This window comes from Salvelinus fontinalis, chromosome 25 (assembly GCF_029448725.1).
Source record: "Salvelinus fontinalis isolate EN_2023a chromosome 25, ASM2944872v1, whole genome shotgun sequence".
NCBI lineage: Eukaryota > Metazoa > Chordata > Actinopteri > Salmoniformes > Salmonidae > Salvelinus > Salvelinus fontinalis.
Genome location: NC_074689.1, coordinates 31,764,378 through 31,789,266, shown reverse-complemented (window position 1 = coordinate 31,789,266; position 24,889 = coordinate 31,764,378). Strand labels below are relative to the sequence as shown.

Genomic DNA, 24,889 nt, shown 5'->3' with positions numbered 1-24,889 from the left:
CCAGAGAAAGGTGGGCTCAGAGAGGGGCTGTATATCTGTCAATGAGTGGGATTTGAAAGCAGACACACGTGGGTGGTTATGTGAAGCAGTGGACTTGACAAAAGACTAATGGATTGCCCACCGAAGACGGATGGGACCCGAACACAAAACACACGTCTTACTGCCTGGTTAATGGGTTACAATGCCATGGGAGTTAAATTGGGGGAGAGGGCTGACTTGAACAAAAGTGCAATGTATAACTATTCTGTAGGATGACTATGAACTACTAAACATGATACAAGTTGGCATCATCATCATCATTAGTTGATTACTTTAGTCATGTGTTATCAGTTCCAGGACTTACCAAATTGAAAATATATTAATATAATAATGTTATAATGACAAAGATTTTATTGGCTTCCTTGCACCAAACTTTGCATCAAAAGATACTTAAACTCATAGGCCTAAGCGACATTGCACAACTACGCCATTAATAGGCCTACTGTGCAATTGGAGGATAACGAACTAAAGGAATAGGTTATCCAATGCGGCTCAATATTTTAACGCGAGTCTGTTAACGTGTCTAGATTGGAACACACTACAAAGTAAACAGGCAACACATTCCTTGGTAGGAGACCGTTGTTGCAACAATAACAATACAGACAATGTTCACGATACTGTACAGTTATGTGTATGTGCAGAATTTGAACGTGACTGCATTAACTGATCAAGGAGAACGGTTCATGTTGTACAGGTTCAGGGTGACATTGCAAATTGATACCACCTGCAGGATTCCCATACGACTCATGAATCTGAAAGAAGCGATTCAACAGCTGGTTACTAGGTAGTTCATGACATTTGTCATCAACTTGATTATGTAGTGTCACAATATGGCGTGCAGAAACCGTGTATTTGAAACCGAAACAGGTCAAATAATTAGGTAGTACCTGAGACAGCTGTCTTGGATCAGGAGCGCCGAAGAGACACGAGCTGGAGCTGAAACTGATGGCTCCTCTCCGGCTGAGGACATGCTTAGGAACCGGCCTGTCTAGAGGCAAAACCGGCAGCTGATAACATACTTCCATTGAACAAAGTCAGAGCTGGATCCAGATCAAAATTCAAATTTAAAAAATGTTATAAACAGAAATGAATTGATAGAATGGAAAATGAAATGCAGGAAACGAATAGGGTTGATTGCAGAGCGGTATCCCTCCTTTGTGGGGGGATCAATTGTAATGCTTCAGTAGTAAGGTAGGCTACTTGTTCTTGTTCTAGGCGACTTTAAACTTGACAAAATCGCCGTCATTGATACATTGTCTATGTTTCTCGTCTCATTTGGTCCCATTCTATTCGGATTATTTTCATGCTGCTCATTCGCTCCTTATTCCACACAGATTTGGGCCCTCAAAAGACGAGGCCTCTATATTTTCTGCATCTTTATAAAAACGCGTACTCATTTTTTGTCCAAAACTCCTCTGACGTGATTCGTCTCAAAATCTAAACAAAAGGAACGAACGACCCCTCAAAACACGACAACTACCGATATACAGCACTGGTGGATGAAGTGAAAGGAATCCTACGAGGTAAATATTGGAGAAGTTGCCTTTACAGTGGTTTGGTGGTATTCATTTAACGTGCCAGAAGAAACATTATCAATATGTATTCGGTCTTTTTTCACAATACAAGTATAAATAGTACCCGTAATTGACCACACTTCTGTCTCACTCAATGCAGCACTGTGTAATTTCAACAGAAAGTGGCTGGCTCAAGGGGAAACCCGACGTCAATCTCACTCAAATGTCGGCGTCCGGCAAACAATATTAAGTGCAACGAAAAAGCAAAAATGTGAATCAAGGTAAATGTATCTCCTTTAACTACCTAGCTAGCTATCTTCCTTTTAAAAAACGTTAGTCTGCTCTCGAACACACCACCTGCCAGATATGGAACCGTTCGAGCGACCGCATAACGCCCTTGTGCAATTTATCCAATTGCAGCATGGCTACTAATGTCACATCTATAGTGATTGGACAATGGCATAGACTTCGTTTGCAACAAGCTACGCTATTGGCTAGACGTCCAGGGCGATCCCCCGATACTGATTTGAGCAGTCGTTCACGGACGGCGCGGATCTCCACAAGGGTATTCCAGCACAATGGGGTTTGCCCTAGAGCAGTCCACATCATTGCATGTGATTACCTTTCTTGCGTGAGTCATCCAGTTGTAGCGTACTTGAGAAGTGTGACTCCAGTTTTCAATGTGAGGCTATGGTGGAATTTAGTGGAATACACTTCCAGTATACAAAAGTAATGTTTTTTAATGATCTGTTTATAAAAGCTAAAGGGTGTCTGATAGCTCAGACTAATATAATACAAGACAAGAAGAGGCTACTTACATCTGAAATGACTTGTATCGATCTTTACTGACCACCCTACCTTAATTGATAGCCTGGCTAGCTATGCACACTTTGGCACATGTAACCTTTATTTAACTAGGCAAGTCGATTAAGAACACATTCTTATTTACAATGACGGCCTACATCAGCCAAACCCGGACTACGCTGGGCCAATTGTGCGCCGCCCTATGGTAGCCCCAATCACATCCGGTTGTGATACAGCCTGCATTCGAATCAGCGTGTCTTTAGTTACGCCTCTAACACTGACATAACATGGAATACAAGGAATGGAGTGGAATATTAGCTAAACAGACTGGCAACCACCCACTGGGCACACACTGGTTGAATAAACATGGTTTCCACGCCATTTCAACTAACGCAGTAGGAAGGAGAACTTCCCACAGATGTATCTGCAAGAGAGAAAGAACAGAACTCATACTCCGCCTGTCCTGCATCAATGTCAGGCTGACCTATATCCATTACTAACACCTATTACCTGCAGACAGTGGCTATTGTCCAGTAGGTCTCTATTGTCAGGTTGTGTGAGTAGTAGGCTAGACCTAAATAATACCTTCTTTCCATGAAGTCAAGGAACAAACCATTCCATTCCAGAATTCTCCCCTGAAAACACTGTTCTAAGAACCACCTCTACATACATTCTTATTCAACTTTTTTTTCTGTCTTATGCAGGAGAACTGGTGGCTGAGGTGTACCATGGCAACAGTCAGGCTGAATGCCAGTTGAGGGGCATAATGAGTACCCCTCTGGCCTCTCCTCCACTACATCCCTCCCTCTCTTCTACGGCACTCTCAATGCAATTCCACACAATCACACTCCTTGGGAGGTTCTGCGTCTTTTCCAGGCAACTGAAGCAACAGTGTGCCACATCACTCCACCAGCCAGTCACTCACCCTCAGCGAAGACTAGGCACATGATAGTAGATGATAGTAGAACCCCATATCAACCTTAGCAAAGGACAAGCCAATCCAGACCCATTAGATTAGACTAGATATCGACTGGTGACGTTCTAACGGGTCAGAATGACTGGGCCTAGCTGTGGTGATTAATAAACTGCATTTTTCATACACATTTCAAAAAGTGTAGTTGAGGTTGGTGTTTATTTGGTATTTTTTACTAAATGTTTTCAACAAACCACTTGATCACTCTAAAATTACATAAGTGTGTGCATGCATGTGTGTGTATGTGTACACACTCCCATGAGTGTGACTGTCTGTGGGAAAGGGTAGGAAAACATTTGTTAATTAATTCCTCCAACAGTTCCTTTATAGCACACACATATTGGTCCCTAGGCAGATATGCTCAGCTGCATCAGGCACCCGGCAAGCCCAGGGGGCGCGGAGTATAGAGCATGGAGTCCAGAGACAGGTTAGCTGCATACCTGCTGATTCTCCAAGCAGCTACAAGTATCTTGTTGCAATTCCCCCACACCTCCCACCCCCTCCTTTGTCTGTGACAGCCTTTGGGGAACCAGAGGAGTCGCTAGCGCTAATTGATGATACAGTGGGCCCCTCTGGATAAGAGCGACTGACTATTGGCAAAAAGTGGCATTCCTTATATAACATGTTCAGATGTAATAAGCCCACACGTTTAATTTGACTAGACTTGAACAATAAACATGACTGTTTTTTATCAGGAAATGAACCGTCAATAAAATTTGAATCCAATCCTTCATGCCAATCTGTGGTTTTCTATGGACTTTCAACACCATAAACAATAAATTACAACTGTGATATGCCACTCCTTGAAAGAATAACTGGTCTGATAACTTTACCCGATCTAAATTATTAGATATCAAATCAAATTGCATTGGTCACATACACATAATTAGGTGATGATATTGCGGATGTAGCGAAATGCTTGTAAAACAATAAGCGTTCTGGGCTAATAATGAAAAAAATAACACAGAAAAAAACAAAATACTGCAAAGTGAACTAGAACAAGAGCTGCCATGTCTGTCGGCGCCATCTTGCCTTTTAGTATTGCTATCATTAGTCTTTATATACACTGAGCTGAGGTGAAAACTATTTATATTGTTACGGTAAACTTTGAGTCCACCTGCAAACTCTTTATGGAGTTACGTGTTTACCTCTGGTCATGTTCATCTGTAAAATCTGCATGTATGTATTGCCATCTTGTGGAAGAAGAGTATTCATGCAGGGGGGATTTTTTTAAATCTTACCTTTCTTCTATATTCCAGTAGGTGGTGCTCTTGTGTCACTGAATACAGAGGTCTTGTGAAAACCATGGTGGAACCCTATCGAGCCTACTGAACAGATAGTATACTAAAAAACACAACATTACATTAAATATTTTACCTTATCTTTCACCATCCTCTCAGACAGTCATCAACCGGTTGACACCATTACTATTCCACCCAAACACCTCAGTATCCTGCAGTATAGTAGACCTACATCCGAGTCCCCTTTAAACCCCAACCCAACATCCAGGTAACAATGTTAGGGCCACTGGCGGCGAGGTCTGCTGAAATGTGAGCCCATGACTATCTGCCTGTATGTTTTATTCATCTCATCTGCTGATCTAGTCCTCCACAGAGTAGACACCTGACTCCACTGACCTGTCTGTCTCTCACAGGGGCGACTGAAGCACTGGAGCTGACGGCCTGGACAGAGGAACAGGTAGGAGGAGAGGAACGGGAAAGTCAGAGTTGTTGTAGTTGTTGTTAATGGTAATCCCATGTCCACTACTACTGTTATTATTGCTGTTGGTCCCACCATTTATTTATATATAAATATATATATATTTTGTATATATATACATATATATTTGATTTTGATTTTTCGATATGTATACTTTGACAATGTAAGTAATAACGAACCTACCATGTCAATAAAGTCAATTGAATTGAATTGAATTGAATTGATAGGAATAACTGTGGACAAATGCAGAGGATGTGTTTGGCAAAAATGTATCTTAAGTCTTTTAAGTTCTGTTGTTTGGTTTTTGAGGTCTTAGTCCATGTTTCAACAGTAAGGCGACAGGTTCTCTCATTTTGGTATTCTCTGATGAATTTGGACAATGTATTTAGTGACTCTTGGAACAAATAGAGTGTTGAAGATAAAACATAGTGAGGGAGAGTTTGGGAAACAATTGAACTGTAGGTTCCCTGTGGGAATTTTTTTCAATTAATATTTACAACAGTTCTATCAATAATGAATAGAGATGCTGTGTGAACAGTATACAATTACTGGCAGATCAGGGGATCAGCTGAACAACCGCACAGTCAACATCAGGTATCATATGAAAATCATTGTGGTTGATGTGTTGTGCAGGTAATGGTGAGAAAAGATGTCAGAGCAAAGGCAACGTTCCCTGTCCACCTCAGGAGAGGCCCTCTATCTGGTCCTGGGCCTCGACAAGACCTGTACACCAGATGACATCAAGAAGTCCTACAGGTACACACACACACACAAAAACATCACACACACACAAAATCCTTGCTTCTTGTGTGTTTGTGCATGTGCAACCCATTTAAAGATTTAGTTGTTGCCTTGAAGCGAGGACCCACCATTTGGAGTCATTGGCTTTGTAGAGTAACATATAACCTGATGCCTCAATGGAGAAACTGGACTGCATATTACATCACTGACAACAACCCTTCAGCATGTGGACTCTTATAAAAAGTTTCATCCATATAACTGGAAATACTGTAATGCTGTTGGATTTTGGTTTGTAAGCAAAGATCCTTTTCTTCATCGACGCAGGTTATACATTGATCTGTAACCATGCACAAACAAACGTCATGTAACAACCAATGTCTATGGAGGTCAGAGGGAATCATTTTAATGGGATGTTTTTCAGGAGAAATGTGGCACAGATGTAGAAAAATAATAACTTTGTGAGACAGAGTGACTGACTGCTACAAGACCTTTTAGAATCACAGCAAGTGATTGTCAGACAGCTGCATGAATACAATATGACTTCCATAAAACTAAAATATTAATACTACAGAACAGATGGTACCCCTCGTTGTACTCAGTTCATATCAAGAGTGTGTGTGTGTGTGTGTGTGTGTGTGTGTGTGTGTGTGTGTGTGTGTGTGTGTGTGTGTGTGTGTGTGTGTGTGTGTGTGTGTGTGTGTGTGTGTGTGTGTGTGTGTGTGTGTGTGTCCCACACACAAGCGTGGGTGTACTTGGAAGCTTGTCACAACCTGTTGGGAATTGTATGACCCTAGAATTATTGCAGCAGACAAATTGCTATATACCCACTCAACAAGTAGTACCTCAACCTTATAATAAAATATCAGGACAGACTTCCTATAATATGGAGAGCTGCTGATAAAACTCACTGGTCTCAGTACTCAACTTTAATATGGTTATTGTGCAATAATGTTAGTATGAAAGGAACCTTTGATGCTTAGACCTAATCCAAATCAATTGTCTTAACCCAAGCCGTTATCAATTATATTTAGTAATGTAATTCTACATTTGAATGTAGATTTTGTTTAAGATAACTCTTTTATCCTATAACCTACATTTCAGTCAAAATATGCCTGTCAAGCCCTCGTTCATACATTGACTTCTCTCTCATTTCACCAATACATTTCCATTATGTAGTAAGGCATTCCAACATGTAGTAAGTCAGAATCTAATGACTTATAATATAAATTCACTTCAGACTTCGAGTCATACAGATGCCATCACAATTAGTAGTTCTTAATTAATTGCACTTTCAGGAACCATCCAAATGGTTAGCGTTTGAACAGCCCTTGTTTGTGGTTAATGAATATGTAATCATAGCAGCATTTTCAGAGCCTCTTGGCTTCATTAAAAATAAACAAGCAGACGTGCTTCAGAGCGTCATGAAATGTTGATGAGAAATTATAATTTACAGCAAAAAAACAGAGTGAGAAAAAAAATGATTATGTAAAAGTGACTGTAGTTATATTTATTTCATGGTGTCTGTCAACCAAGGGTTCCAATGGACCTAATGCCAAAAAACGAACAACTGCAGTTGAAGCCAAAATGGCAAACTGGTACACCATGTATAGCACTGGGCACCAGCATTTAGCTCAGTGTTTCAGTTATATACCGTAGGTTAAATATTTACATATTCTCTAGCCTGACTTAAGATTTTTAATTGTACTATACATGCTATTACAAATTTTTGGGGTTATTGAACTAATATACCAATGCCTGGCAGATGTGTGTGTTGATGGGTGTGAGGGAGCAGGCTTCTAACCCCACCTAATGGGAGATAATACTGCTGCCTCTTACTGAACGCATTAGATAAGACCATTAAATAACAAGACAGTAACAATGAAAACAACATTTCTGTTAGCTAAGCCTTTCAGATTGCATCATCTTTTCAATTTCCTAATATTTTTTACTATTTAGAAAACTTGCTTTGAAATATCATCCAGACAAGAACCCAGAGAACCCGAACGCCACAGATAAATTCAAGGAGCTCAACAATGCCCACTCCGTGCTGTCAGATGCCTCCAAGAGGAACATCTACGACAGCTATGGCTCCCTCGGTCTGTACGTGGCACAGCAGTTTGGAGAGGAGAATGTCAATGCTTATTTCATGCTCTCCAGTTGGTGGGCAAAGGTGGGTTTGTGTGTGTGTGTGTGTGTGTGTGTGTGTGTGTGTGTGTGTGTGTGTGTGTGTGTGTGTGTGTGTGTGTGTGTGTGTGTGTGTGTGTGTGTGTGTGTGTGTGTGTGTGTGTGTGTGTGTGTGTGTGTGTGTGTGAAAAAGGAAAGTCTATGTTCATGTGTTAATAGTGAATGGTCTATGTCCATCCTCCACACAGGGTCTGTTTGCGGTCTGCGGCGTGCTAACAGGCTGCTACTTCTGCTGCTGCCTGTGCTGCTGTTTCAACTGCTGCTGTGGGAAGTGTAAACCCAAAACTCCTGGAGAGGAGGACCCCGACACCTACGTGTCCCCTGAAGACCTGGAGGAGCAGATCCGCACAGACATGGAGACAGGTGAGCAAATCAAATAACATTGTCACGTGCCGAATACAACAGGTGTAGACTTTACTGTGAAACGAGCCCTTTCCCAACAATGCAAAGTTAAAAGGGAAGAAAATTAGCACACAAAAAAAGGAAATAGTAACACAATAAAAGGGTCACCGGTACCAAGTCAATGTGCTGGGGTATGAGGTAGTTGAGGTGATTGAGGTAATATGTACATGTAGCTAGGGATAAAAGTGACACAGCACAGTTACAATGGTCAGGGTGTTGTAACAATGAGATAAGGTGAGCCCCACTGAGAAGGATGAAGTTTCCCATTGACACTGATCTGAGGTCAGTGTTGCATTTCACATTCCTAATCGCTAAGGTTAGGACTCTAGGATGGTAAGCTGATCCTAGATCTGTGCCTAAAGGCAACTTCTACCATGAGCAAGCCTCACACACTATCTCTCACTGCTTCAGTATTAGCCTATAGCTCACAGTTTTATTATCCATCTGTTGAAACAACAACAGCAGCAACCTCCTTAATAAGCTCTGCCTACATCACTCTCCTACCGTATCAATACTACCTCATCTATTAATGGAAAAGCATTTGATGCTGCAAAGTGACTTTGATGCAAGGGCACAGACAGTGGAATGGCACAGACGAACTTTAAATATGTTTTCTCAAACATACCAAGTCAGCCGGTTAATGAAAATAAATATACTTGATATATTTGTGCCAGATGTTTGGATATGATAAATTGCTCTGGTGCCAGTTAGCTGTGGGAGGTGGGGTGTGTGTTTTTCCCCATGTCTCTGCAGTTCTCAGATACAACTGATAATTACTGCCTCTGAGTCACGTCTCTAAATGTGTTTCCATAGCAGTTATTTTGAGCCCCATCTCACGATTAAAGGGAAACAATGGCCTTGGTTTCAGGCACTCACTGCAAAGTCTCAGTCCCCATGGGAGGATGATGAGAAGGCCTACTCATGTGTTTGGCTTCAGAACACATTGCTTATGAATATGAATAGGACCTCCTACTGTAGGCATAGCCCATGGTAATTGAACTGATTAACGGGGACTTTACAACCAAAGTTGTAAAACTGCCCTTCAAGCCAGCCAGGCTGACATAGTGTGCCCAGTCTGTGGTGCCAAAAGGACAACCGGCAGCAGGAGGTAAGAGGCTTGACACAGGTAGCCGTCACCCCCTCACAACAGGACAGTCAAGACATCCCCCAGTCTCAACAGGATCAGCTATACTATAGATAGTGTCCTAGGCCTATTTTTAGGAACATTTTGGAGGATATGACATATTTTATTAGTTCTGTGCAACATACTGCAACAACGTAAACGGATGCACTGATGAGTTGATCTTACCTTCTCCAGACGCTGACGACGTCCCCATAATACAGCAGCCAACCAATGCAAGCGAGAGGACCGGGTTGATTGGTGACGGACGACGGGCCTATACCTAACACAACTGAGAAGAAAGATCGGAGGACTGGTGATGTCATAGGGATTCCAGAACTGGCTTTAAATACGTGTATTTGATTATTTGTTATTTGAATACTTATTTTCAATGTATTTTAGTATTTTCAAATAATGTGGCCCGAATCAACTACAACTAAGTATTTGAAAGTGTTTTCAAATAATTTCCTATAAATAGCCTACTATTTAACTTGCTTCAAAAACAATTTTCAAATACCTGGTTTAAACGCATGGGAGTGTATTTCAGTCATTTTATTTCAGTATTTTCAAATACATTACAATATTCAACTACTTGTCTTTTCAAATAAGACATATCTACTTACTTCCAAATGTATTTGAAAGTAATTTAAACACCCTAAATAGTATTTGAAACAAGGTCTGAGGGGATTCATTCCTTGACCTGGTAGATCCCAAAAGGGTTCCAATTACATTCCACCCCTTGACTACACTTTGTAAATTCTGAATGAGTGTTAGTTTGTGCGCATTGTGTTTTGTGTTTGTTTGTTATTTATTCTGAACAAAATACAAAGTATCCCTAGAATTGTGCATTTAAAAGTGTGGCTGTGAAAGAATTGAGAGATGTCAGTATTTTGTCATGTGAGCAATAAAGACTGCCCTTTTTGAAATGTTACTTTAGCATCTATTTTTTAAAATACATTGCCAGTTTTTCAAACATGTAAAAAGGAGTTTCATAAATCAGGTAAGAAAAAATGTCCTCCTTCGAGCCGGAATTGAACCAGCGACCTAAGGATCGCTATTTAACCTCTACAGTCCTCCGCTCTACCAACTGAGCTATCGAAGGGGATACATGCAAAAACGCCACAGTGGGCAATTTATACGTTAAGTTGCTTCTCTGGCTGGCATTCTAGCTAAGTTGTGTAGTTTACTTTCTGTCATTAATTAATTTGGGTTAAATAAAATATATTATTAGACTACATTTTTCAATCACATAATTGTTTATTTGACCTAATTTTAGCAGTCACATATTTAAATGAAGTATTAAAAAAAACGAGCTATCTAGCTATGCACATTGGTAGTTACAGTAACTGTTAGCTAGCTCTCCAACGACTTTCAAACGCATTCGACACACTTAGCTAGCTTGCACAGAATTCTCTTTGTAGCTAGCTAGCATGAGTCAAGTCGAAGATAATGTGGCCATGTGTAACCTAAAAGTATGCTAGCTGTAACAATAATTTACCATTGTCAATGCCTACATTTTCCATAGAAGCTAGCTAGCAACACCGTTACTCTGTGAGCCGGAGACTGCTAGTGCCACATATGTGAAGCTAGCCACAATAAGAATTAACCACAATAGTGGAATTTTCGGTTCGCCTTGAAAATAAAAGTCCCTCATTGAAAGTAATGCAAATGCATACTACACTGCAAAAAAAGCAAACTTAACACGTGTAAATATTTGTATCAACATAACAAGATTCAACAACTGAGACATAAACTGAACAAGTTCCACAGACATGTGACTAACAGAAATGGAATAATGTGTCCCTGAGCAAAGGGGGTGTCAAAATCAAAAGTAACAGTCAGTATCTGGTGTGGCCACCAGCTGCATTAAGTACTGCAGTGCATCTCCTCCTCATGGACTGCGCCAGTTCTTGCTGTGAGATGTTACCCCACTTTTCCACCAAGGCACCTGCAAGTTCCCGGACATTTCTGGGGGAAATGGCCCTAGCCCTCACCCTCCGATCCAACAGGTCCCAGACGTTCTCAATGGGATTGAGATCCGGGCTCTTCGCTGGCCATGGCAGAACACTGACATTCCTGTCTTGCAGGAAATCATGCACAGAACGAGCAGTATGGCTGGTGGCATTGTCATGCTGGAGGGTCATGTCAGGATGACCCTGCAGGAAGGGTTCCACATGAGGGAGGAGGATGTCTTCCCTGTAACATACAGCATTGAGATTTCCTGCAATGACAACAAGCTCAGTCCGGTGACACTGTGACTCACCGCCCCAGACCATGACGGACCCTCCACCTCCAAATTGATCCTGCTCCAGAGTACAGGCCTTGGTGTAACGCTCATTCCTTCGACGATAAACGCGAATCCGACTATCGCCCCTGGTGAGACAAAACTGCGACTCGTCAGTGAAGAGCACTTTTCCCAGTCCTGTCTGGTCCAGCGACGGTGGGTTTGTGCCCATAGGCAACGTTGTTGCCGGTGATGTCTGGTGAGGACCTGTCTTACAACAGGCCTACAAGCCCTCAGTCCAGCCTCTTGTGGACAGTCTGAGCACTGATGGAGGGATTGTGCGTTCCTGGTGTAACTCGGGCAGTTGTTGTTGCCATCCGTTGCCATCCTGTACCTGTCCCGCAGGTGTTATGTTAGGATGAACCGATCCTGTGCAGGTGTTGTTACATGTGGTCTGCCACTGCGAGGACGATCAGCTGTCCGTCCTGTCTCCCTGTAGCGCTGTCTTAGGCGTCTCACAGTACGGACATTGCAATTTATTGCCCTCGCCACATCTGCAGTCCTCATGCCTCCTTGCAGCATGCCTAAGGCATGTTCACGCAGATGAGCAGGGACCCTGGGCATCTTTCTTTTGGTGTTTTTCAGAGTCAGTAGAACGGCCTCTTTAGTGTCCTAAATTTTCATAACTGTGACCTTAATTGCCTACCGTCTGTAAGCTGTTAGTGTCTTAAAGACCGTTCCACAGGTGTATGTTCATTAATTGTTTATGGTTCATTGAACAAGCATGGGAAACAGTGTTTAAATCTTTACAATGAAGATCTTTGAAGTTATTTGGATTTTTACGAATTATCTTTGAAAGACAGGGTCGTGGAAAAGGTTTCTTTATTTTCTGAGTTTATTACAAACTGTCGTGGAAAAAGTACCCAATTGTCATACTTGAGTAAAAGTAAAGATACTTCAATAGAAAATTTCTCAAGTAAAAGTGAAAGTTACCCAGTAAAATCCTACTTCAGTAAAAGTCTAAACGTATTTGGTTTTAAATATACGTAAATATGAAAAGTAAATGGAATTGCTCAAATATATTTATGTATCAAAATGAAAAGTATAAATATTTTCAAATTCCTTATATTAAGCAAACCAGACGGCACAGTTTCTTGTTTTTAAATTTACAGATAGCCAGGGGCACGCTCGAAACACTCAGACATAATTTACATTATTTATGTAGTTTACAAACAAAGCATGTGTTTAGTGAGTCTGCCAGATCAGAGGCAGTAGGGATGACCAGGGATGTTCTCTTGATTAGTGTGTGAAATAGACCATTTTCCTGTCCTGCGAAGCATTCAAGTAGTACTTTCAAGTATTTTTACTTGAGTACTTTACACCACTGATTACAAATCGTGGAATCATGTCATATTTGGACTAAATAATCATTAACAAGATAGGAATGTTGTTATATAAATGCAACAAAAGACAATAATTAGTTAATTTCACACTAAAAAAGTAAAATATGAGCTACAACACAATATTTGCGTAATCTCTTCACAGTTGTGTTCTGTGGGTGTCACTGAGTAGACTGATACACCATTTCATTCATCCACAATTCACAGTTAAGGCTGTGCAGTGTAATTTGAATGTCAATACGCACAATAGGCTGACTGGGGAGGTGATTTCCCACAGTCAAAGTCCCGTAATAACAGCTACAGCGCTAATATTTGTGTAAACTCTTCACAGCTGTGTTCTCTGGGTGTCTCTGAGAAGACTGATACTTAATTGATCCTCAATACTGTACAGTGCAATTTGAATGTCCAATACACATATAGTAGGTTGACTGTTAAGCTTAATGTGGCTCATTTCACAGTGGTTTCAGAGTCCTGAGCTGTGATGCTAATATTTGTGTATTCTCTTCACAGTTGTGTTCTGTGGGTGTTACTAAGTAGACTGATACCCAATTTCATTGATCCACAACCCATAGGTAAGGCTGTACCCTGCAGGTGATTTCCCGGGCCCGGTTCCATAACGGGGAAGAAGAGGGCTTAGCCCCCTCAGTTGAAACTTGTGCTCCTTGGTTTTATGTTCTTATATTTAAAAAAAAAAGCAAAAAAGTTCAAATGATTGAGTGACAGGTTGACGCAAAATCTGTATCTCCGCTGTGCTGTGTCAGCCCAATGGACAGAGGGCGCCACGATGTGTGTAGGGGGCTATGGAAAGCCACTGTGGCGGTTAGGTATGATTCCATTGGGTTTCCATAAAAAGCAGGAAAAAATGCTTCTCATCTGTGAGAAGTGAATAATGTGATATGCCTTCGCCTGTAATATTTTATTTTGATTCATAAGGGCGGTGTCAAGTTTACCGTTGAAGCTGCTTCACTCAACTCTGCATCAAACCCCACCACTACGAACTTTAATTAGCTTCTTAGCTTGCTGTAAAAAGCGTTGGTCTTATTAGGCTTGTCTATTTAGCTAGCTCGAACCAGCTAATCTGCCACTGCCACGATGGATATCAGAAATTGGCTTCTCCAAAGTACCCAAACAAAGCCTGGCTCCTGTCTCAGTGGTTGTTAAAAGTTGTGACAGCATTGTGAAGTTCCTCTCTGACACCAAATGCATGTGTTCGTACTACACAGAAGTAAAACTCGAGGCTACAGGGCTGCTGAAGGCAGTGACAGACCCGGCTTTAAGTTTAAAGCCATCATGGCGCACAGAATCCTCAGTCTTCTCAACCCTCCAAACAAATTGGTCAAGGCAAAAGCAACAGATCTTTACACTGGAGTCAAAGTTGTCCGTAGTGCATTTGAGTGCGCCGAGAAGACATTTGGGCGCAGTTCCGTGCCAATGGCACTGACGCACCACCAGTTCCAAGCAAATAACAAAGTTATGTATGTATAAATATCCAGCAATACGTGGTGGGCAGTACAGTAGGCCAGGAGGACAGAGGAGAAGAGACTGAGTGTAGAAGACTGTTCTTGGATGCTGTCATTGGTGAAATGTCAGAATGATTCAGCGAATGCAACAGCCAACTGGTGGAGGCCCTGTGTGCCCTTGACCCAGAGAGCCATGACTTTCTACATGTAAAAAAGGTTGGCGAAAGCACTACTGGATCAAAGCAAAACACATTTGGTGGAAGCTTGGAAGCTGAGTTTAATGTCGCTCGCCAGTTTTTGCAGACTGAAATCGCCCGCACCTGGTTCAATTAGGTCAAATGGACACCACTAGATATCCTGCAGCGATTCTCTGGGCCTCTCTCCGCTATGCCGACCATGCTTACTGCACTGACACATGGATTGACTTTTGGTGCGTCCACAGCTACATGCGAGAACAAATTTTCCACTTTGACAAACGTGTTCAGTCGGCACAGATGAAGCATGGGGATCTTACAAGAAGATTTCGGGGAGAATTGAATGATCAATTACTCAGGAAGTTCCACAGAGCATCAAGGAGGCTGCAACTCTTCTGAAAAAAAAATCTAGTAGTTAAAAAAAATTTTTGGTCATATCCAATTAAGATGTTGTCTCATCGCTGCAACTTGGGAGAGGCGAAGGTCAAGTCATGCGTCCTCTGAAACATGACCCACCAAACCATGCTCCTTAACACCCACCCACACCAATGTGCCGGAGGAAACACCATTCAACTGATGACAAGGTCAGCCTGCAGGCACCCAGGCCACCACAAGGAGTCACTAGAGCACTATGAGCCAAACCCTCCCCTAACCCGGACAACACTGGGCCAATTGTGCACTCCAGGTCAAGGCAGGTTGTAACACAGCCCGGGATCAAACCCAGGTCTGTATTTACGCCTCAAGCACTGTGATGCAGTGCCTTAGACTGCTGTGCCACTCGGGAGGCCATCTGGTTTGTTTTTATAAAAATCATGGGTGGTTTAGCCATTGGCGTCATTTCATCAAAAACCTAGGGTATGGAATGACGCCAATGGCTATATCACCCATGATTTTAGGCTGTAGGCTGTAGGCTATGTTTTGGTTATTTGATCTCCATTCACCTTTTGTTTACTGCATTTGTTACTGTAAATGTAACTAGCCCAAATATAGATTTTTCCGTGCCATTATTGATCTGTTATTGTGTTTACTAGGCCTACTTGGTATAGCTGTTTTGTTTTGTTCGCATTAATTTGTTCTCATTCGCAGTCAATTATTATCCAGTAATTTTGTTTGCATGCATTAATAACTAGGCTACTACTTTCAGCATTTAGTTTGCATTATTTTGGTAAGACAGCTGTGTTTACGGCTGCATTCACATAGGCTGTCAGTAATACTCTAGGTGAATTACCCTATCTATCTTGTAGCCTAAATTCATTACCAAAACGTACTTTAGTGTGTAGGGTACTATCCATTGTACTGATACAGCGCAGCAGAGTTAAGCTACAGATTTAGCGCCAGTGTCACTTCAAAAGCACTCAATCAATGGTGTAGAAGTCGCTGCATTTTAACTTTATGTTTATTGTGGTATATAAGCAGAAATAATTCCACTGCAAAACCCCCTCAAAATTGTGCCACCTCTGGCCCCTCACCGATTTCCTTAGTCACTTTATCCTGGCACCGCACAATAAGAGCTGCAATGCTAATATTTGTGTAAACTTCACAGTTGTTTTCTGTGGGTGTCATTTTCAGTGAAAAATGTATGTGCAATACACATAGTAGGTTGACTGGTAAGCTTCATGTGGTTAATTTTACAATGGTTTCAGAGTCCCGCAATAAGAGCTATGACACTAATATTTGTGTTAACTCTTTAGAGTTGTGTTTTGTGAGTGTCACTGAATAGACTGATTCACAATTCATAGGTGAGTCTGTACAGTGAAATATAATTATGCTCCCAATGCAATTCTGAAGTGTCATACGTTCACAGTGCAATATCAAGTTTTTTTAATCAGGGACTTTTATTTTGAATGCGGTTCGCATTCAAAATAATGCCCGCATGCCCGCATTCTCCAAAACTTTTCCCGTTTCTCATCTTATCCACTGCTCCCTTTTCAGCTATGTGGGGAATTAGCTCAAATGGTAGAGCGCTCGCTTAGCATGCGAGAAGTAGCGGGATCGATGCCCGCATTCTCCAAAGTTTTTCCCGTCCCAGCGCGTGACCGTGTATAAGTTAATGTGAGTACACATTTAAATTACTTTATGGCAGTATTTCGCGCAGGCATGGCCAGCCACGCGCTATAGCGCTAGCCTGATATAGTAAAGATTGACTTTCCTTAACATTCCACTAGTGTGACTAGTTTCACATAGGTGCCAGTGCCGAGAAAGAACTGCCTGAAAATGTTTCACTGCGAGGGAAGTAGCAACATTGTAGCTACAGTCAAAACAGCACTCGAGATAGCCTGCTGTATTCATTTTATCTACTGCTCCCTTTTTAGCTATGTGGGGAATTAGCTCAAATGGTAGAGCGCTCGCTTAGCATGCGAGAAGTAGCGGGATCGATGCCCGCATTCTCCAAAACTTTTCCCGTCCCAGCGCGTGGCCATGTATAAGTTAATGTGAGTACACATTTAAATTACTTTATGGCAGTATTTCGCGCAGGCATGGCCAGCCACGCGCTATACCGGTAGCCTGATATAGTTAAGATTGACTTTCCTTAACTTTTCCTATTCATCTCGATGGTAGTCTTGTCGCTATGTGTGTAATATAATCGACAAACCAATTAGGATCTGGCTAAAAATACCGGAATCAGTTATAGAACCCATTGCCCTTTATGGTTGTGAGGTCTGGGGTCCGCTCACCAACCAAGAATTCACAAAATGGGACAAACACCAAATTGAGACTGCATGCAGAATCATGCAAAAATATCCTCCGTGTACAACGTAAAACACCAATTAATGCATGCAGAGCAGAATTAGGGCGATACCCGCTAATTATCAAAATCCAGAAAATAGCCTTTAAATTCTACAACCACCTAAAAGGAAGCGATTCCCAAACCTTCCACAACAAAGCCATCACCTACACAAAGAGATGAACCTGGAGAAGAGTCCCCTAAGCAAGCTGGTCCTGGGGCTCTGTTCACAAACACAAACAGACCCCACAGAACCAAAGGACAGCAACAAAATTTGACCCAACCAAGTCATGAGAAAACAAAAAGATAATTACATTGGAAAGAATAAAAATAAAAAACTGAGCAAACTAGAATGCTATTTGGCCCTAAACAGAGAGTACACAGTGGCATAGTACCTGACCACTGTAATTGACCCAAATGTAAGGAAATCTTTGACTATGTACAGAGCATTACCTTGCTATTGAGAAAGGCCACCATAGACTATGTGCACACTGCCCACAAAATGAGGTGGAAACTGAGCTGCACTTCCTGACCTCCTGCCAAATGTATGATCATATTAGAGACACATAGTGTGCCATCACAGCAGCAAGATTTGTAACCTGTTGCCACAAGAAAAAGATCAACAAGTGAAGAACAAACAGCATTGTAAATACAACCCATATTTATGTTTATTTATTTTCCCTTTTGTACTTTATTAATAAGGATCAGACCTTTTTTTTTTTTTAAATGTAGTCTAAAATGACATACCCAAATCTGAGCCTGTAGCTCAGGACCTGAAGCAAGGATATGCATATTCTTGATACCATTTGAAAGGAAACACTTTGAAGTTTGTGGAAATGTGAAATGAATGTAGAAGAATATAACACACTAGATCTGGTAAAAGATAATACAAAGAAAAAAACGTGATTATTTTTTGTACCTTCATCTTTAAAATGCAAGAGAAAGGCCATAATGTATTATTTCAGCCCAGGTGCAATTTAGATTTTGTCCACTAAATGGCAGCAGTGTATGTTTTACACTGATCCAATGAACCATTGCATATCTGTTCAAAATGTTGTATCAAGACTGCCCAAATGTGCCTAATTGGTTTATTAATACATTTTCACGTTCGTAAGTGCACTCTCCTCAAACAATAGCATGGTATTATTTTACTGTAATAGCTACAATGGACAGTGCAGTTAGATTAACAAGAATATAAGCTTTCTGCCCATATCAGATATGTCCTGGGATATTTGCTAATCATATTAGCCTACATTAGCTCAACTGTCCCGCGGGGGGTACACTGATCTCGTAGAGGTTTAAGTTTGTTATTACAGACCGATCTGGCATTTCACCATCTGGGAACAACACAACTGCAATTGTTTTCTCTTATTTATGTCCAAGATAGCTAGCCACAAAGCTAACTAGCTAGCTAGCTAACTTTAGCTGCCTCTCTAGTCTAGATCCAGTTCGCCAGCAGAGCAGCACTCCCCAAAAAGACAGGGGTCACTTTTGCTTTTAGAACTTTCTAATCATCTCTTAAGTTGTTTAGCATGCGATCACACTAGCTACATATATTTAGCTAAAAAGACTGTTGATGAAATTGATTGCTTTCTTTGTAGCTTGCTATCTAGCTTGGGTGTAGGCTACAGTAGGCTAGTACAGTAACGTTACAGTAGCTAGCTAAGTTACACCTTTACTGATTGACAACAATGTAGCCTGAAAACTTCTGTCTAGCTAGTTGGGCTTAGAAATTGATAGATAAACATATGGAGAGATCACCAATTCATGCAGCTGTGGTGGTCCAATTGTTTAGCTTTTTCCCTGCTTTAAAGAGTGAAAATACTCAAGCCTTTATCCATACCAGCAGGTGTCCCATGAAAAAGTTGTCTTCAATGGTACAACCAGGTAATTAAAGCTAAAATATTCTGTGCACTCTCACTAGATAGAAGTGTGTGCTTCAGTGGCAGATTTTCTTTAAAAAAATAGACAAAAATAGTATCAGCATTCTAAGTCAGATGAGACACATCTGGTGTCATTCATTTACAGATGATACTTAGATTGAGAATGATTTCCATATATTATATTGAGCATGGTGTGCTATTGTTTTTAAACACACAGCAAACAAAAAGCTGCCACCATTGTGGGTATATATATCTTTATAAGTTATGCATATTTCATGTTATTATTCCATTATCCTAGGTCCTCCATTCCCGAACGAGTAGTCGCTTGACCCTAGCAGGAAAGACCAGAGATCTGACTTCGAATTGAGTAAAATTAAGATCACTCAAGTTGATATTTAGATTTGGAGTCACTGACAAGAATTGGAACATGAACAGGCTTAGTCTACACTCAGGTGGAACAACAGATACGTAATGCATTTGTCAACAACGGTTGTGTCACGTTCCTGACCTGTTTTCCTTGTTTTTGTATGTGTTTAGTTGGTCAGGGCGTGAGTTGGGGTCGGCATTCCATGTTATGTGTTTCTATGTTGGGTTAAATGTGTTGCCTGATATGGTTCTCAATTAGAGGCAGGTGTTTGACGTTTCCTCTGATTGAGAACCATATTAAGGTAGGCTGTTCTCACTGTTTGTTTGTGGGTGATTGTCTTCCGTGTTTGTGTTCGTCACCACACGGGACTGTTTAGTTTGTTTAGTCTGTTCCTGTTCGTGCGTTCTTTGTGTTATGTAAGTTCTCATTTTCAGGTCTGTTTAACGTCGTTTGTTGTTTTGTAGTTTGTTCAAGTGTATTTTTGTCTTCGTTATTATTATCAAAATCATCATGTATTCATCACCCGCTGCGCCTTGGTCCGCTCATTCGCCACAAGACGACCATTACAGGTTATGCCAATTAATGTATATTACAAGGGTTGAGAGGTGTGTACACTTGCAATGTAACCTACATCTGTTGTTAAACTCATTTTTAAAAATGTATGTTTTTTTACCCCCAATTTCATGGTATCCAATTGGTAGTTACAGTCTTGTCTCATCGCTGCAACTCCCGTACGGACTCGGGAGAGACAAAGGTCAAGAACCATGCGTCCTCTGAAAAAACGACCCAACCAAGCCGCACTGCTTCTTGACACAATGCCCGCTTAACCCAGAAACACCAATGTGTTGGAGGAAACACCGTACACCTGGCGACCGTGTCAGCGCCAGGCCCACCACTGGAGTCGCTAGAGCAAGGACATCCCTGCCGGTCAAACACTCCCCTAACCCGGAAGATGCTGGGCCAATTGTGCACCGCCCCATGTGTCTCCCGGTCTGCTGCGGCAGAGCCTGGACTCGAACCAGGATCTCTAGTGACCACTGTGCCACTCGGGAGGCCCCATCTGTTGTTAAAGTCGAGTGACGAATAAGTCCTAGAGGTTTTGTAAATTCACATGATTAACCCTATGTCAATCCAGATCTGAATGTTTTATATCCTTTCTACTGTACACTAGTAGTTGATGCCAAAGCTAATCTTTCAATGTCCTACTACAAGGACTCGGTCAGCTTGACAAGCTTTTGTGTCATATGAACACACACACACACACCATGGGTTGCCATGGCGAGTACACAGAGCAGTCAGGAAAAGCTCATATTGTGCATTAAGTGACTGAATGCAACAAAAAAGAAACAGCACAGTGACATGATCACACAGTTCACTCTCCGCCTCTCAATTACACGCTCACTCACTCACATAGTTTAGCTTTATGATTATTCTCATTTAAGGTAATTGGGCCTCTATTTCAGGAGAGGGATGACATGCATGACCTGGCTCTCCTCTGCTGAGACCGATCCGGGCCCAGCAGCACAGGCCCAGCTCTAACAGTGGTCCTCCCTACAGGTTGTCCTGTTCCCCTCCCCTGTGGCACCAGCTCCTGACACAACAAAAGAGGATTGCTCTGAAGAGTTCCTGCTGGATACAGGTAATTCAAATGAAATCACACACACAATTATGTGTGCAGGCACTAACTCATTCTAACACACACACACACTTGATTTAGGTTAGTGTATAAGAAAGGCTTTGTCATTAAAAATAAAATTGTGCCTCTCTTTCAGATCTGCCAAGCCCACCTCTGCCACTGCCCTTGAAAGCTTCTCCACTGGGCCCATCAAGAGATGTTGCCTTTTCATCATGGACCACGGCCCATGGACAGAGCCCATTAGAACTGCCATTGATGTCCTACTTGTCAAGCACCACGGGGAGGAAGAGACCCTGAAGTGGGTGGATCTGCTGTGCTCTTAACACCAGCCCAGAGAATCTCTAGAGACGCACAGCTGTGACATTATGTTATTGCAGAGAGTAACGTAATGCCACATCCCCTTCCACCTGCACTTCCACAGCAGAAAACCTCACCAATTCAAGGATACCATTTGAGGATTTTGCTGCGGCTGCCTTCTTTCAATGGGAGCTGGAGGCCTCGATGCAGAGGAAGGAGTGAGGAATGGGCGAACTGAGAAAATAAAAAATCCTTAGAGCAGCATCCCTCCGGCCGTCGGTACAGGTTGTACAGCCACCTGTACACATCTGTACAGCCACCTGTACACATCTGTACAGCCACCTGTACACATCTGTACAGCCACCTGTACACATCTGTGCAGCCACCAGCCGCTGAAACAAGGCCCCGACAGCCCTCACACACATACCGGCTTGCCTTGAGTGGCAGGAAAATATCTACTGCCTTTTATGTGACTGAAAGGTGAAGATGGATGGTGAAGAAGGGGGAATGACTCTACAGACACACACACACACACAGAAATAAATAGGAGCTGAAAATCTATTTCCATTAATGGAAGTGGTTTGGACTTGTTTGATTTGTATTTATTTCACAGGTACTGTCCATTCTTTTACATTACTGTACATACATTGCTGGATATCACTGTATATATTATTGTCCATTACTATTTTGTGTAAATGTTGCACAAAGGCCAACCATTTATTCTAATCGCGGTGAATATGTCTTGTATCATAAACTAATTGCTATAGTTAGTGTGTGAATACGTTTGTTGTATGAAGAGTTGTGCTCCAACACTATCATAACTATGGCTTTGATTTCATTCAAGTTAATCTCAAAGTAATCTTCTCTATGAGCTGCTTTAGAGTTGTCTTTATGAGTAAGATACATGCCTTTCCATTGTGCTCTAACACTCATAAATATTCCTTTGATTTCATTCTATTAAACCTCAATGTAAAGCAATCTTCTCTTGTTTTTTTATATTGTCTTTATTTGCATTAAAGGGAAAGGAAAGGGAGTTACCTAGTCAATTGTACAACTGAATGCATTCGACAGAAATGGCAAATGCAAAGTCCTTCAAATACAAAGCGTCCTCCAGCGATATCCCAACTATAAACAGAGTAAAGTACACGCACTAAAGCGTAAAAAATAGATTTTTAACAACAGTGTTTTTTAGATAACTTGTTAGGCATTCAAGGTGTTGGTCTGATGGGAATCGGTGACGTCATCTTGCTTGAAAAACGGTAAAACTAGTTAATCGCAGTGGGTCCCTTTAATCGCAGTGGGTCCCTTCCTCTCCTGTAAAATGAGTTTATCACAGTGGTTCCCCTCCTCTCCTGTAAAACGAGTTAATCACAGTGGTTCCCCTCCTCTCCTGTAGAACTAGTTAATAACAGTGGGTCCCTTCCTCTCCTGTAAAACTAGTTAATAACAGTGGGTCCCTTCCTCTCCTGTAAAACTAGTTAATAACAGTGGGTCCCCTCCTCTCCTGTAAAACTAGTTAATAACAGTGGGTCCCCTCCTCTCCTGTAAAACTAGTTCATCAAAGTGGGTCCCTTCCTCTCCTGTAAAACTAGTTCATCAAAGTGGGTCCTCTCTCCTGTAAAACGTATTTTGTCAGAGGGAATAAACATTATAATAAAGAATGGAAGACAAAAAAACTTTATTAAAACTTGTAATTATTGTTGTCAATATTATTATTATTATTGTTGTCATTCTCATTATTGTTTTAAGTACAGTGTACCAAGTTCTAAGGGAATAAACTCTCTTATGTTAATCAAATTCAATTGTATTTGTCACATGCGCCAAATTCCACGGGTGTAGACCTTACTTACAAGCCCTTAACCAACAATGCAGTTTATTTTAATAAACAGAGTAAACTTTGTTGTCATACGATTCATGTTTTGAGTACAGTGTAAAAACTATTGTAAATAATCATGTGTTCCTGGGTGGGATCGATCCATGTCTCAAAAAACTCAAAATCATGCTACGGGCTTTACACAACTGGCATTCTGCCGCACACAGGTTGGTTGTTATGCTTTGGAAATATGCTGGGTAGATGCGTGGCTATAATGTATGACAACGGTTAGAATGTATTTGAGACGTGAATGTGCCTCTTATAGATCTGCACCTGCGTTATTTCCAGCGCGAGATATTACTTTTTGTACGAGATACTGTTCATGATTCTGATCACATAATCGGATACATTTTAATAAAGGTACACATTATTTTAAAATGCCATAGTACATTAAGTAACCTCTATCCATCCATCCATCTATTCCAATAATAACACAGACATGCCCACCAGTACCTGTTTCTTATCAATACATCATTTGTATTCTCAGCCCAATATGTCTATCCTACCATAGCATGTTTTGCCCCAGAACAACCAGCCTGGTTTCATAGACTAGACGTAACATAGTAAATGTAAATCCGAGATACTCCAAATAGTATGATATGTTTTGTTGGTTATGATTGCATAAGAGAGAAGGTTACTTGAGTCAAAAGTAAGGTGGCTGGGTAAGTCTATAACACCAACATCAAGCAAACCAAAGGTTGTATGTTTGAATTTTAGTCAACTTTGCAACTACTTAAGCTAATCCTGTCCCTAGCCTTAACCCTTTAACTCAACTCCTAACCTTAACCCTAACCAGTGCTTAATTTGCCGGAGCAGGATCCGGCCGTGTTTGCAATATAAAAATTTGAATAAAAGCAATCAGAGTTCATTCAAGTTGCATTCCCATTAATTCTCCTGCCCCTTAAAAAAAAAAGTTATATTAAAACGCAGATTTTCAGCCGGCGCATGATATTCAAAGAATTCATTTGTGTTTGGGCCCGCCCGCGATTATGATTTGCTCAACATTATAGCCTATGTTTGAGACCAATGCATGGCCATTGCTGTGGTGAGAGAGAGAAGCACTCCTGTATCTCTCTCAGAACTAGACTGAGATTCACTTTCTATGATCTCGCTCCCTCTCTCTGCTAGACATGAGCCTGCAACTGTCATCTCTCCAGCGTTGCACTTGATCATTTATTTCCTTATAGAATCATAGCCGTGAGAAGGGGGCAGGGATAGCTGCAGCACCCCAGATTAATTTAAATACATTTGCCAAAGTAATAGAATTACTGCTGTCAGTTCAGAAAGAAATACAATTATTCAGAATAATAAACCAGGAGTAGGTGTCAAGTTCC

At 41.4% G+C, this 24,889-nt stretch overlaps 2 protein-coding genes, 1 long non-coding RNA gene and 1 other non-coding gene across 7 annotated transcripts in view; 2 read left to right on the top strand and 2 right to left on the bottom strand.

Moving 5' to 3' along the window:
- The window catches only part of LOC129823131 (high affinity cAMP-specific 3',5'-cyclic phosphodiesterase 7A-like), a 39,309-nt gene extending 38,224 nt beyond the window's left edge, over nucleotides 1-1,085 (bottom strand). For both annotated transcript variants that reach the window (XM_055881899.1, XM_055881900.1), the window contains exon 1: nucleotides 927-1,085. In XM_055881899.1, the coding sequence (XP_055737874.1) occupies nucleotides 927-1,064 (138 nt within the window). In that variant the 5' untranslated portion in view covers nucleotides 1,065-1,085. The remainder of the gene's footprint in view (nucleotides 1-926) is intronic.
- Nucleotides 561-10,435, top strand: LOC129823133 (dnaJ homolog subfamily C member 5-like). Of its 3 annotated transcripts, XM_055881903.1 has the most exons (7): nucleotides 1,141-1,230; nucleotides 1,488-1,562; nucleotides 4,985-5,028; nucleotides 5,683-5,805; nucleotides 7,747-7,960; nucleotides 8,163-8,337; nucleotides 9,695-10,435. In XM_055881903.1, the coding sequence occupies exons 4-7, from the start codon at nucleotides 5,699-5,701 to the stop codon at nucleotides 9,781-9,783; spliced, it is 585 nt and encodes a 194-aa protein (XP_055737878.1). In that variant the 5' UTR covers nucleotides 1,141-1,230; nucleotides 1,488-1,562; nucleotides 4,985-5,028; nucleotides 5,683-5,698; the 3' UTR covers nucleotides 9,784-10,435. The 3 variants fall into 3 exon arrangements, with proteins under 3 accessions (XP_055737880.1, XP_055737879.1, XP_055737878.1); XM_055881905.1 differs by lacking the exons at nucleotides 1,141-1,230; nucleotides 1,488-1,562 and adding an exon at nucleotides 561-823; XM_055881904.1 differs by lacking the exon at nucleotides 1,488-1,562 and having other exon boundaries at nucleotides 1,140-1,230.
- Nucleotides 10,436-10,512: 77 nt separating this feature from the next.
- trnay-gua (transfer RNA tyrosine (anticodon GUA)) lies at nucleotides 10,513-10,598 on the bottom strand. The gene is given in 2 exon segments: nucleotides 10,513-10,548; nucleotides 10,562-10,598. It is a non-coding gene; the product is annotated as a tRNA-Tyr (tRNA).
- A 7,621-nt stretch (nucleotides 10,599-18,219) lies between these two features.
- LOC129823130 (uncharacterized) lies at nucleotides 18,220-23,479 on the top strand. Its single transcript, XR_008754576.1, has 2 exons — nucleotides 18,220-21,388; nucleotides 21,522-23,479. It is a non-coding gene; the product is annotated as an uncharacterized LOC129823130 (long non-coding RNA).
- Nucleotides 23,480-24,889: the final 1,410 nt, after the last annotated feature.

Coding starts and splice junctions, on each gene's coding strand:
- LOC129823133 (XM_055881905.1), top strand. CDS start 5,699: ATGTCAGAGCAAAGGCAACGTTCCCTGTCCACCTCAGGAGAGGCCCTC. Junction 7,961..8,162: donor TCTCCAGTTGGTGGGCAAAG/GTGGGTTTGTGT, acceptor TCCTCCACACAG/GGTCTGTTTGCGGTCTGCGG. Junction 8,338..9,694: donor CCGCACAGACATGGAGACAG/GTGAGCAAATCA, acceptor TACCTTCTCCAG/ACGCTGACGACGTCCCCATA.